Raw genomic sequence first — 14532 nt, 5'->3', positions numbered from 1 at the left:
TTTTAAATACTGCACCGTCCAAACTCTCCAATGCACGCTGCTTCTTTTAACACAACATATTTAGTACGTGATGAGGTTTGAAGCTTCGTACACCGCAACCGCAGGCAAATGGCTGGCCTTTGTGACCGCCGTTTGGGTCCAAGCGATCTCCGGCAACAACTACACTTTCTCAAACTACTCAGACGCTCTCAAAACCCTAATGAACCTCACGCAACTCCAACTCAACAACTTGTCTGTCGCTAAAGACGCTGGAAAAGCCTTTGGTATCCTCGCCGGCCTAGCTTCCGACCGAATCCCGACTCCTGTTATTCTTCTCATCGGTTCCATCGAAGGCCTGGTTGGTTACGGTGCCCAATGGCTTGTCGTCAGTGAAAAAATCAAACCTCTGTCTTACTGGCAGATGTGTATTTTCCTCTGCATGGGAGGCAACAGTACCACGTGGATGAACACAGCCGTTCTCGTCACTTGTATAAGGAATTTCAGGCGGAACCGCGGACCCGTTTCTGGTATTTTAAAAGGTTATGTGGGCCTTAGTACGGCGATTTTTACCGACCTTTGTACTGCACTTTTTAACAATAATTCCTCCTCGTTTCTCATCATGCTCGCGACTGTCCCGTTCGCCGTTTGTCTCATTGCAGTTCTTTTCCTCCGCGAGACTCCCCCGGCTACTACCGCGGCGGAGGAGGAGGAAGAAACCAAGTACTTCAACATTTTCAACATTTTAGCCGTTGTTGTTGCGCTTTATTTACTCGGTTACGATTTTTTCCCGATTAAGAATAAAGCTTTTTCGTTGACTTTCTCAACTGTTTTAATAGTTCTGCTAGCATCTCCGTTAGCTATCCCGGTTTACTCTTTCGTAAAGAGCTGGAATTCGAACCGGTTGAAAGCCGAACCGGACGTGGAAGAACAGATCGTCGAGCCGTTATTAGTGAGGCAGGATTTCCCTGCGGAGGATAAGGAGGAGGAAGCGGCGGTGGAGTGGGCGGTCGTCGAGGCGCAGGTTAAGCAAAAGCCGGTTTTAGGGGAGGAGCACACTGTATTTGAGGCGGTGAAAACATTCGATTTTTGGATCCTCTTCGTGTCGTTTTTGTGTGGAGTAGGGACAGGCTTGGCGGTGATGAACAACATGGGGCAGATTGGTTTGGCTCTTGGATACACCGACGTTTCGATCTTTGTTTCCTTGACCAGTATTTGGGGATTTTTTGGGCGGATTATTTCAGGCACCGTTTCAGAGTACCTTATTAGGTAAGTTAAAAAGTCGTCATTTAATTTAAATTAGTTAAATTATTAAGGATATAATCATATAATTAAGTTTTTGAACTGGTATTACCATGTTGTTTTTTGATAGTCTTGTTTGTGTTGCTTTTGCTTTCGACCTGGCTTCACATATAAAGATTAATTCCATGTGCAATTTTATTTTTCGTTTTGGGTTTAGTTTTTAGTGTGGAAACCGTGTAAGATTCGTCAAGGAATTGACTAATTTATATATAATCTACATAATTTTCTTCTACATTAAGCTTTCGTTCTCATTAGTCTAAGGTCTTTATCTCCTTTTTCCAGCATGGAAATCTGCCCAGTTGAATCCTTACGCTTTATATTCAAGACTTCTACGCTACAATTCGAAATGAAACGTTGAACCTTTGAATTGTTAGTTGGCTAGTTGTGATAGGGAATTTGGGGGAAATTTAATTGTTAGGTGTGATTTAGATGAGGACAATTTGAGGTCAAATTTAACCTCTGTATTGATAACCATATCTGATTTTTGTTACCAAGTTTCTTTATTGAATGGAGGGATTTCACGTATAAGAAAGATTGAAGTAGGATTGATACTTTGATTGGGGGTTTTGCTTGGTACCAAAAATAAGTTTTCTTTTCAAGAAACTCTTTGTAGTCGTTTGCACACATTCCTATTCATCGGGATGGATAGCAAAAATACGGTGTTGCTTTTTCTTGTTTTCTGCATAATCAATTTATAGCATCTGAACGCAAATTTTTGTGGGGTAGAGGCATTCAATAGGTGTATTCAGGGCGGTCCATCTCTGATAGATACGTTAGTTTTAAGTCTTTTATCCTTCTGTCTTGTTCAACCAATTAACAGATAGTTTCTTCTTTATCTTAGTAATTTTGCGGCTTATATAGTGTTCAGTTTCATCCAACACTCGCGAAACCTTCTCAGCTTTATTACTTGATTGTGGCTGAATAGATTTTGCTATAGATGGACTGCAGTTGTTCTTTGCTAATAAAGCTTTTGGAGTCGTGAATATGATTTAAAAAATTAAAAGGGTTGCGAGTGGGTTAAGTAGATTAGCTGAAAATGAGATCATGTCATTTCTTCATTGTGATTAGACGCTTTAAGCCTTTCTTTTATTATATATTAGGTAGGTCTGATTCATATTTCCCCTTGGAATTACTACCTTTAGATATTGAGAGATTGTTGACCATGTTTAGGAATTCATTTTGCTAATGTTGTCCATGTTTTTCAGGAAAGCTGGAATTCAGAGACCTCTTTGGAATGCAGCTTCTCAGATTGTAATGGCAGTTGGTTACATTCTGATGGCATTAGCAGTGCCTGGTTGTCTGTACATTGGATCCATTGTGGTTGGGGTATGCTATGGTGTCCGACTAGCTATCTCAGTCCCCATTGCCTCTGAACTATTTGGTCTCAAATATTATGGTCTAATGTACAACATTTTAGTACTCAACCTCCCCCTCGGTTCCTTCCTCTTCTCTGGCCTGCTTGCCGGATATCTATACGACGCACAAGCTACACCAACACCAGGAGGTGGTAACACTTGTGTCGGAGCCCATTGTTACAGGCTTGTGTTCATCATCATGTCAATAGCATGCCTTCTTGGATTTGGTTTGGACATAATACTTTCAGTAAGAACCCGGAACATCTATACCAAGATTTACCGGAGCAGGAAGTCAAAGAAACTGATGTCAGAATCTGGTAATCAATGACATCAATGAATTGCAATGGCAACTAGGATTGATGGGCGGTTGCTCCCTGTAATATTTTTTTATTAGATGTTGTTCATTTATTTTAAGGACGCCTTAGTTTTGATGACCCTCTCCAACGTAGGATTGGTGTTTATGCTCATAGTTGTTCACGAATTTACTATTATTTGATTTGATGACATGGGTTACTAGAGCTGGTGTTATTTTTTATCCTCTAATTTGAAATAAAAGAACTACTGCTCTTTCGGCTTGTCTGTATTATAAAATAGGCCACAGGACTATTTTCAACTCATGGTTTGGTGAAAGGTAATTTTTTATCTATTATATATAATTTTATATCTAATTAATAATATAATATTATATAATTAGATAAGTAAAAAATTTAAAATAAGATAATATTTAATTATATAATAATATATTATTATTTATATATAATAATATGTTATAATTAAATTTTTTTTATTAAAATTAAAGTAACAAAATATTTGCTAGTTAATAAAAAGTCATTCGCGACCAGACTACTAAATCCCCATCCGAAATCCTCCTCCCTCGGTTGCATCTCCTTAACCCCAATGCACTCCTTTCGCCACACAAAGACAACTCCACCACCACTAAATAACCATCGAAAGCTAAGCCTCCGCTTACATTTCCACATCCAGCCATTGCAAAAGATAAGAGAAAAGGAAAGAAGGAAAAGAGGAAGAGAATAAGAAATAGAGGAGGAAAAGAGAAGCAGAAGAAAAATTTGAAGATCTTAAAAATGGAGATTAGCAGGGCGGTGGCCGGTGGATTAATAGGAAATGGAAAAGAAAAAAAGGAATAGAAAAAAGGGGGAGAATCAGAAGGGAAGCAAAGCGAAGAGATTCAATTTCAGAGGTTTAATTGATTTTAATTCTATAATAAAATTTTGCAAACTAAATTTAAACTTTTAACTTGAAGCGTGGGAAAGCGTACTGAAGACAAATCTTGAACGGGAAAATATTCTCTCCTGACAAGCTTGCAAATACAAGGAAAAAAAAGGTACGGTTTATGAAAAAATTATAAAATTTGGATACGAAAATGATACAAAATATATGTACAGGAGTTTAATAAACATATGATTAATAATATGTTTTTAAAAATATAATAATTTTAATAATTTTTTATAATTTTAGTACTTTGATAAGAATATGATAATATAACTGTTTAAATATAAAATATTTAATTAATTATTAAATTTAATATAATATAATATATAATAAAGGTTTAATCATTATCAAAAAAATATCATTTTATGAATTTTTTATCAAATATAAAATATTTAATCGACTATTAAATAATTTTTAAATTATTATTTGATAAATTTTTTATCAAATCATCATCAAAATTAAATTTTTTGTTTTATATAATTATAGTATTATAGTAATTAATTAAGAATATAAGAGATATTTTTATATTTTATAAGTTTATAAAAAATAAAAAATATTTAAAATAATAAAAATGTTTTTTTATTACAAAAAATATATAAAAAAATATATGTTTAATATATTTTAAATTTAAAAATTTAAAATAATATGTTTAATATACAAATTAAACGAGAATATTACTAACCAAAGCTCAAGAGTAAATTGTAAACGTTTTACCTTTTAGAACAGAACCTCGTGCCCTTACACATTCTTTTTTATTATATAGACAACCTCCATGAATGTTTCGTAAAGGCTAAAGTTTGCTTTCATTTTCATCTTCCACTAGTTTCCGAAATTGTACAGTAGTGGAAGTATGAATGGAGAAGCAAGCACGTGAATGGCTGGTCCCCTGTAAGGATGAGGCCATGTCTCCGTGCAAGTCCAAAACTCCATCTGCTTCACGGGGAGGACTGCCACAGAAGCCACGGTGGAGCTGCAAGAGTGAGACTTCTTCGAACAAACAAGTACTTTCTTTCACGCCCACCTCAATAATATTCATTTTGTTTCCTTCTACTCCGAAATTGCTCTTCATTTCGCCTAATTTGCCTGCTAACATCACTGACTGTTTCGTTGCATTACTTAATTCTTTAAATAATCTTACTGATTGCCGGCCTTCTGTCATATGTAAATTAAATACAATATCATGAGTTTACTGAATTAGTTAGCGAATGAAGATTCCAGCACCAGAACCAGACAAATTGAAGAGTTCCCAAGTGAAGAATGGCAGATGCTGTATCTCAAATAACCCACTTTAAACATTCCCATCAACATAACACGTACAGACTGAAGATTAGGCCAGCCTCCATCGATAATGCCAAAGCAAGAAACAATATCTATACTTGTACGCAATAACTATACGCGCTGAATGGACAGTCTGCAGACACTATATAAATGCTGCATTTAATTGGGTTTCTTGTTCATATTAAGTTCACATGATGATCATTATTCATCATGCTCTCCAAGCTTTGCATGTGATCAAGCGCGACACTCCTTACAGACCGTCCACTGTTCCCCTTGTGATCCACCTACTTTTTAAGCCTTAAGTACCCTCCCTATCTGTTTGGTAAACTCCATTATATTGGGGAGTCAACTTCAACAACTCTACTCAAACATGAAGCTTTCTTCTTTCTCTTCCAAGGTCTTGCTCTTTATTATTCTTGCAGGCATTTCATCGGCAGCTTCTTATGGTTTCTTCCTTTCTCCTTATGCTACTTTCTTTTTCCTTTTTCAGAGTAGGTGGGGCTTTGTTATGTGTAGTTTAATTTATAGACGGTTTTTTTTTTCCCCAGAGGGACCCTTGTACGATTTTACTGCTTACACTAAGGTAAAGTCTGTAGATAATACATAATTCACATTGGTTTGCTTTGAGTTGCAAAGTTTGATGTGCTCAATATTTGTGCATAGCAGTGTAAAGAGGTACCAGAGAAGCCACTTTATAATGGTGGAATTCTCAAAGATGAGTACCTGGAGAACTTGAATTCAGCTGCTAATTCTGCAACAATTGCTTATAGTACACCTGCTTTTATACTGCACAATCTCTCCGAGGGAACCATCTACTGTTTCTCTGGTATCATTGTTTTTTAATTCTTGACTCTTTTATTTATCATTCTAGCCATTCATAGTGGATGTTATATTGGCTTATTTCTATGGTAATCCACAGTTTGGATCAAGATTCAAGGGGTTTATTCGACACACATTCGGGCGAGCCTCAAGACAGAAAATACAACATATAATTGTATTGGAACAGTTTTGGCCAAGAGTGGATGCTGGTCATTTCTTAAAGGTGGATTCACTCTTGACTCTCCTTCTAACTTATCTCTACTATTCTTTCAGGTAATTTTGATCTCTAAAAACAATCACATTACATATGATATTTGTTCAGGTCGAACTGAAAAGACTGAATATATTTGTTCTGACCTTTTTACTTCTGTTTGGATATCTCAGAATGCTGACTGTGACGGGGACATCGATATAGAAATTGCTAACGCTTCGTTGCAGCCTTTTACTGAAGAGCAATGGAGGACCAACCAGCAATACATAATTAACACTGTAATTACTGGTAACACAATGGTATTACTAGAAAATTGTTAGATATATGACATCAACCATTGGCCTGTCTGCTAGAGCATTAACAATGGCACTGCTACAATGGAGCTTGGAATGAAATCATCAAATGGTTTCAAGCATAGGCTGGTTTATTGTATACATGACTGTGTATTTTATCAAAATACTGAAACAAAATGTCCTAATGTATCCAGGAAAGAAAACGCGCCGTGACAATACATGTCTCTGATGAACATGGAGATAGAATAGAAGAAGCAGCAATCAATATAGAACAAGTCTCCAGGGATTTTCCATTTGGTTCTGCAATAGCAAGTACTATTCTTGGAAATCCACCCTATCAGGTAAACTAGATTGTTTGATCCTCAATCTTTGGCAACATTATATTTAGGTATGCTATGAACATTCATCAACACATCACAAGCTTAGATAATTCCAAGTCCTTCAATTTTCCCAGAAATGGTTTGTTGAGCGATTCAATGCAGCAGTGTTTGAAAATGAATTAAAGTGGTATGCAACAGAACCAGAACAGGGGAAGCTAAACTACACCTTAGCAGACCAGATGTTGGAATTTGTTAGAGCTAATAAAATTATTACCAGAGGCCATAATATATTCTGGGAAGACCCTAAATATACACCAGCCTGGGTTTGCAATCTTACAGGTGACAATCTTCAATTAGCGGTCAACTCGCACATACAAAGCCTAATGAGCAGATATAGAGAAGAGTTCATACATTGGGATGTCAGTAATGAGATGCTTCATTTTGACTTCTATGAGCAAAACCTTGGCCCCAATGCAACCTTGCATTTCTATGAGACAGCACACCAAGCAGACCCTTTAGCAACCCTTTTCATGAATGAATTTAATGTAGTGGAGACTTGCAGTGATGTGAATTCAACAGTTGATACTTACATTTCAAGATTAGAGGAACTCAGACGCTGCAGGGTGTCAATGAATGGCATAGGCCTAGAGAGTCACTTTACCATACCAAACCTGCCTCTAATGAGAGCTATCCTAGACAAGCTGGCCACACTAGAACTTCCCATTTGGCTCACAGAAGTCGATATCAGTCGTACACTTGATAAGCAAACACAGGTGAGCAAGTACAAATGTTATCGATCTTTAAAAGAATTCATATAGCTGCTTCACTAATTCCCACCATAATTTTTGTAAATTTGACAGGCTATTTATCTAGAACAAGTGTTGAGAGAAGGCTTTTCACATCCATCCGTAAATGGCATAATTCTTTGGACTGCACTGCATGCCAAAGGGTGTTACCAAATGTGCCTGACTGATAATAATTTACAAAACCTCCCAGCTGGTGATGTGGTGGACAAGCTCTTGAAAGAATGGCAAACTGGGGAGGTAAATGGTCATTCAGATGACCATGGTTCATATAACTTTTATGGTTTCTTAGGTGAATACAAAGTGAGTGTTACTTATGGTAACAGAACTGCAAATTCTACTTTCTCACTCCGTAGAGGTGATGAAACTAAACATGTAGGCATTGTATTGTAATTTTTATTGGCATTTTGTTCTTACATAACGTTGGAGACTCAAATAAAAAGAAAAAAAAAGAGTTTCATATCTAATGAATAGAAGTGGATTGATATATAAGTGTGTGGATTAGACTTTAATATAAGTCAATTGGTTGTATAACATGAGTTTCTATCTTCACATTTGTAAGTCTAATATATATTTTTTACATGGTATTAAAGCACGAGCCAAATGGTAGGTTTAACAGCCTAAAATGTTCCTGGATATAAGTGACAATGCACCCAGCCGTTTTGTGTAACATGGGTTTTTGACACGTATATATTTCCGACGCATAACAGCCAAATGTTACAACTTCACACCGCATTGCAAATTTATAAAATGCAAAAATCACAGTGGTTCAGAAACTTCTTATGCTGATTTCCTTACCGTGCCAACATAATGCTAATGCGCTTTGTTGTAAAGTAGAAGTTTCAAAGTGCAACAAAATGGCTTGAAGTGATGTCTAAAGTTGTTAATTATTGATAACTTGAAAGAATTTCCCTGGGTGTTTCTGATTACTTTGTCGAATTGATTACATTGATGGATTGGCAGTGTGTGATGCAGAGAATTTCTTTAAAAGAATTACAAAAGCATTCGCATTCTTGTCTTCTACGTGAAGGCAAATCTTGCTTATTATTTTAACCATATTACAGGAATAATGCTCCTCTGGGAATTGAATGAGCACTACATCACAAATATCCTTTTGCAGAGAGCTTCTGTCATGCATATCTGCCTCTTTAACTCACTTTTTTATTGTTTTTTTTTTAATGACAAGGAATCCTACTTGTGTCGGAATTCTTCTTTGAGGCTGAACTAATTACGTCAAATAAATGAAACCTTAGGCACCACAATTACCACATTAGATAAGTCAAAAGATATGATTTTCATATGACGTCAACCAATTTCAAAGGCAAACTCTATTATTTAAGAATCTCACATGCTTTGTCACTTAAACTACTCCTAGACCACTTTTTTATTGTTGCTCCAACTTGTTTCAGCTCTACTCATAAAATTTCCCATTGCAAAGTTAATCAGAAATACGTATATCATCTATATATTAGATAATCTCTTATTTTGCTTGTGATGTATGTATTTTAACTTACATGTGATCTAAATCTATTCATTAATTATCAATCACAAACATGTATATGCTCAAGTAAAATCTAAATCAAGAAGGTTTGAGAAAAAAGTTCACCACTGTATCATCCCTTTATCCAGAACTTCCTCTTATTAAACAAGAAGACAAGACTTACCCTTCCATATATGTACTTTTAATCCACTGAGGATTCTGCAATTAGCTTCTTCATGAACTGCCTCTTCTTCACCCAAATATACTCTAATTACACTACTAAATTATAATCAGAAGATATAACCCAGTCCAGCAAAAGGACCAAATCATAATATTATCTTGAGGGAATTCTTTTCCGGGACTATCGAATAAGTTCAGTAATGGGACATAATGAAGATGACTAGTTGGTAGGACCTGCAACATCTATAGTGAACTGTCCTAACTTAGTTTTATGATTAAATGAGGCTCCAACTTGAGATGATCTTGAAATTATACATAATTATTGTTAATCGTTTTATTCTATCCAAAACCCACCACTATAATTCATATTATTGAAAACCCGAACTCAGGCAGAATCCTGCTCAATAATCCATTTTCCCATATATTTCTCAGAATATTTATACAAAGAAAATCTTCAAGAAAAATATCCCAAAAGTGTTTTTTCATTTTTAAATAAAGAATCACATTTACAATATTAAGTTTAATTTTGCACATAAAGTGCTTGAAAACATGTTTTTGCTTCTTTATAGTTTTTTACATGTATTAAATGGGCATATTTTAAGCCTGATTACAATGCTTTCTTTGTAATGTGAACCAGCTGAATTTCAGCTGTAAACTAAAATAATCATGCTGGAGACCAAATCCTCTTTTATAGAGTATTTTCTGCAGAAAAAGTTCAAGAGTAATAATCACACCAGCAGCCAGAAGCCAGCTGCTTTTGTTATATTATCAGAGAATATTGATCCCACTTCATGACTTTATTATTCCTTCTTATTTGAATTTTAGTAACATTACTAGGGCATTACCCACCATTGAATGAATTGTCAAAGGTGATTTGACCATGCATCAATGGTCCATATTCCCTTTCAATTTTTTATTTGCGGAATAGTGTTTGGTCCACAAATAATGTTGAATCAAGCTTTCTTTAGTTTCAACATCAATGATTCACGGCAATGACACATCAAAAGAAATTCTGATTCCATGGCAGACAAAAGCAAAAGCGCCAAAATCTTGCAGTTTCAGCATTCACATTACATAAATAAAATTACTATAATTTCTTCCTCTACAAGCAGAGTGTTGAAACAAGCAACACCAAAATTTGCCAAAACACTACTAGTTTTTTGCTTAATCTGCATAAAAATCATCCAATAACCCCAAAAAATTATGCAGGAACAAGCATTTTTTAATATCTAACATTCAAAATTCCTGAAATCCTGAAATGGGTTGGTGAGTGGATTACAATCTGGAATAACGATCTAGTCAGCTTTCTTACCAATGGCTGAAAACATAAAAAGAATTCACATACAAAAAGACCATAAATTATATTGAAAGAGTGGGACTACTATGAGTAGAAGAAACATGAGCACATTAGAGAAAGAGATGTAAAGGCCACAACTGCAAATTGAAGAGCACTAAGTGAAGCTGTTCTTGGTGAATCTCCCATGGCCAAACCAGCTAAATATGACCCATCTGCCAACATATTGCTTCCTCCGGATCCCGTACCAGCAGCGGAATCAGGAGTATACTCCGATCCATATTCATTACCCGAATACTCTAGCCCGGATCCTGAACCTTGTTGCTGCTCTGATGTTGATCCTGTAGTTGGTGTTGCATAACTTGAAGATTTCTGACTGCAAAAAAGACAATGAAACCAAATAATAAATTTTTCTTCCAGGACACATAATAAAGAGAAAATTTGTTATTTCCAGTGGGCCACCTTCTAAGTTAATTACATTCTTAAGAAACCCATATAATACAAAAGCAACAAACAAAAAACAAGCATCATCAGGACTGAATACAGGAAAAGTTCACCAAGAGAGCGATTAATAAATTAATGACGGACTAAAAATGGATACTTGTGACTAATTTCTGACTGAGGGAAAAATCATACCTAGGAGAAGAAGACGGGCAAAAAGTCACCGTATAATCAGCTTCGCTGCATGTGAACGTGCTAGTGGCATCATCGTATGCGTAGCTGTAAGATTTTGGACAAGCGGACTTGAACATCTCCGAGTACACAGACGGTTTGCAGCTGGCGGGTGTATTAAACGCGCCACTGCAACAATACTCAGGACTCCCAAACGCCTCACACGCGCTCTTGCAGGCGTCTCCCTCACCGACCCTCAACTCCGCCGGACATTGCTGGTTCAGGTCCGTAGAGCAGCCCGTCGAAGCGCATAGACCCGACCCACCCGATGTCTCCACAAGCATGGGCACGTTGTACCCGTCGACGAGGCTGACGTCATAAAAGTCCTGGCCACCCGACCCCAGAGTGAACTCCGCCAGAGTGGCGGGAGGAGCGGCTCCAAGTCCATTACACTCAACTTGACCGGACCCACAGTCTCCGGTGGAACAGGACCCGGCTCCGGATCCGCCGAAGTTACAGCCGGTTCGGGCCCAGAAGCGGCCCGACCAGCCTGAAGGAGCAAGAAACGAGCGGGAAGAATCTTTAGGGAGCTCGAATCCGGTGCTGTCAAGTCTAGGACTACCTGCATTAGCGAGAATGCCAGGCCATATAGTGTAGTCGCATCTGTTAACAAATGTGAAGGTGGCAGCTGAAACACCTGGGAGAATGAAGCAAAACAGGTTAGTAAAGTTGGCATTTTTTGTGAAAAAACGAGACCAAGCTTATATTTTTGTCTTGATTTTTATTCTTTTTACCTCTGGAAGTAGCAAGAAGAAGAATGAGAGTTAAAGCGGGGAGGTAGAGAGCCATAATGGAGAAGACAATGCAGGGGTTCCTGGGTGCTTGTGAGTGAGAGGGAAAAGGGTTTCTTGGATTGGGAGCAGACAAGGGTCTGGAGATGTCCAAAATTTGTCCATAAAAACAGTAATAAAATAGTTTTGTTCAGAGATTGCTCGTCTCTCTCATGTCGATTCACAATTGCAATTGTTACTTCTTTATTTGTTAGGACATTTCGAGTAATATTGTATATATGTAAATCTAGTTCAGAGAGAGAGAGAGTGAGTGGACATTTTAAGCAAGGTTTTCAAAATCGGACCGAAATAAAAGCCGTTTTAAGTACCGGTTTCAGTCAGACCGGTTGAACCGTTTGGACCGGTCGATTGGATCGTTTGGACCGGTTTTATGTAAAAACCTAAAAAATAATATTTTATTATTAATTACAAAACTTTCCAGGCATTCAAAAAATAGTAATTCAAAAAATAAACTTTTTTCCAGGCATTCCAAACTTGCAATATATACTGTTTCAATCAAGCATGGTTTATATATGTAAATACTTTTTCAATACTGTTTCAAAGCATTGGAAGGAATCACACCAGCTTCCCGTCGTTGCCTGAGAAGTCGCCGGTCACAACAGCAACGGAACTCCTCGTCGTCGGCCACCGTCTGAGACTGAGAAGTCGCCGTGAAAGCTTGCAATTTAGCCGTGAAGCTGCTGTCTTGTGAGCCTGCAAACCAACAGCCCTCGGCAGTTTCGTCGTCGTCGGCAGGCGTCTTTAAACGGTCGTCGGCAACAGATGAATCGACGACCGTCTCAACTTGTGACGTCGGAGCAAGTCGTCGGCTGCAGCAAATCCCTTTGCGTCTGCGTGCACTGCAAGTAACAGGAGGAAAGTTTTATATAAACTGCGTCTGCATGCACAGCAAATTCCTTTTGAACCAGTGGACCGCCCTAACCGGGTTGGACCGCGGTTCAGATGCGAACCGGCGGTTCGACCGCGGTCCAATCTGATTTTAATCATAAAACGGTTCTGAGCTTAAAAACAGCCGGCTACAGTGCCGGTTCACGGTCCGGCCGGTCCAACCGTTCGGTCCGGTCCGGTTTTTAAACCCTTGATTTTAAGATTAAATTATTAATTTATTTATGTAAAATTTTATTAGTGTTAGTTCGGCTGATGAAATGATTTAACTCCAATATGATTTTTTTGGTAAAAATATATATATATATATATATAAAAGAGAAATACTTTTTGTCCCTTAATTTTAGCTTAAGTACTTTTTAGCCATATAATTTTAAAATAACGTTTTCCCCTCTACTAATTTTAGCTATTTCATGTCGGTATGTTTCGCAAACAAAATATTACAAAAAATTCCAAAACAATAAAAAAAATTTTATATGACTAAAGTTGCTTACGGAAAACTTAAGAAACGTTAATGGGATTTTAATTTCTAAAATTTATCAAATTATTTAATCAATGATATATATATAGAGGTTGTTTTGAAATTTATGGCCAGGGATTTGGGGGGAGTCCGTGTGATTATCGTGACAGCATGATCATGTTTTTGCAAAAATAATCTCACTCGATCAACGTACGATGATTGCCAATTGCAAACCCACGCACCGGAGGAAGAAAGCCAAATTCTGGTACGTGAATATCCAGATTATAAAAACTAGTCGCACACCGTGATTTTCTCAAACCGATCAAAGTCAAACAAGAGAGCGAACTTTGAGAACAAGATGGCCCACCAATTACACCTTTTCATCACGCGCTACATTGGGGAAGGTGCTGACACTATTCCATGTCACTCTTATAAGGCTGAGCTGGACACTTTTATATGGGGCCTCCTATCCACGGGTAGCTAGCTAATTAGCCACGTCAGATGAAATGACCGTTTTATAGAAATACACGTGGCTTAATGGGTATGGGCCCTCGCTGGCTTAGGGCAATAATGGGAAAAAGCATCTATGTTTCTCTTCTTTCCATGTTCATTGATCTCCTCCCGCCCCATATATTATCACTTTGGAATCCAAAAATTTTGACTATTTATATCAGTGTGAAACAAAGAATTAAATAAATTATTGAAGAGTCACGTCATGGCATTAAAATTAAAAATTATGTAAATAATAATTATTCATTTTCTAATACTATGATTTATAAAATTGTAATTAAAGATTCAACACATTTCAAATATACTCAAAACGACATGGAAATGGAATGATTAAGATTTTTGTTTTGAAATATGATTTCGCAGAGACCATTCAACACACATTATTATTATTAATACAAAAAGTGAAGAGATCCAATTTAAAAGGTCGTGAAACTTTGCTTTGGTCATTTCAATGTAAAAGATAAATAATATTTTTACTGTTAAAATTTGAAAAATTTATTTACTTATTCGTCATTCATTTTTATTAATAAAATTCATTCTATTTCTTCCCAAAACTCTCTATTTTCTCAATTTGGATATTTTCACTTAATTTTAGATGTCATGTTCACCCTTATCGCCACTATTGTTGTTCTCGCTTCTGCTAATTTCTTTTTCTCCATCTTCATAATTA

The 14532-nt window shown here is 36.8% G+C and overlaps 3 protein-coding genes across 4 annotated transcripts; 2 read left to right on the top strand and 1 right to left on the bottom strand.

Moving 5' to 3' along the window:
* The first annotated feature begins 8 nt into the window (after positions 1-8).
* LOC123213302 (protein NUCLEAR FUSION DEFECTIVE 4-like) lies at positions 9-3208 on the top strand. Its single transcript, XM_044632703.1, has 2 exons — positions 9-1245; positions 2484-3208. The coding sequence occupies exons 1-2, from the start codon at positions 71-73 to the stop codon at positions 2959-2961; spliced, it is 1653 nt and encodes a 550-aa protein (XP_044488638.1). The 5' UTR covers positions 9-70; the 3' UTR covers positions 2962-3208.
* A 1494-nt stretch (positions 3209-4702) lies between these two features.
* LOC123213187 (endo-1,4-beta-xylanase 5) lies at positions 4703-8120 on the top strand. 2 transcript variants are annotated; one of them, XM_044632565.1, is made up of 9 exons: positions 4703-4867; positions 5078-5541; positions 5635-5727; positions 5811-5970; positions 6064-6236; positions 6348-6452; positions 6662-6808; positions 6922-7560; positions 7648-8120. In XM_044632565.1, exons 2-9 carry the CDS (start codon positions 5515-5517, stop codon positions 7981-7983), a joined length of 1680 nt encoding a protein of 559 aa, XP_044488500.1. In that variant the 5' UTR covers positions 4703-4867; positions 5078-5514; the 3' UTR covers positions 7984-8120. The 2 variants fall into 2 exon arrangements, with proteins under 2 accessions (XP_044488500.1, XP_044488501.1); XM_044632566.1 differs by having other exon boundaries at positions 4704-5590; positions 5693-5727.
* A 2331-nt stretch (positions 8121-10451) lies between these two features.
* On the bottom strand, positions 10452-12204 carry LOC123213165 (thaumatin-like protein 1). The gene is made up of 3 exons (XM_044632543.1): positions 11951-12204; positions 11181-11853; positions 10452-10920 (listed from the first exon to the last, which is right to left on the bottom strand). Exons 1-3 carry the CDS (start codon positions 12003-12005, stop codon positions 10632-10634), a joined length of 1017 nt encoding a protein of 338 aa, XP_044488478.1. The 5' UTR covers positions 12006-12204; the 3' UTR covers positions 10452-10631.
* Positions 12205-14532: the final 2328 nt, after the last annotated feature.

The sequence above is a fragment of the Mangifera indica genome, chromosome 4 (genome assembly GCF_011075055.1).
Source record: "Mangifera indica cultivar Alphonso chromosome 4, CATAS_Mindica_2.1, whole genome shotgun sequence".
NCBI lineage: Eukaryota > Viridiplantae > Streptophyta > Magnoliopsida > Sapindales > Anacardiaceae > Mangifera > Mangifera indica.
The sequence above is the reverse complement of the archived record's forward strand: the minus strand, read 5'-3'. Positions and strand labels throughout refer to the sequence as shown.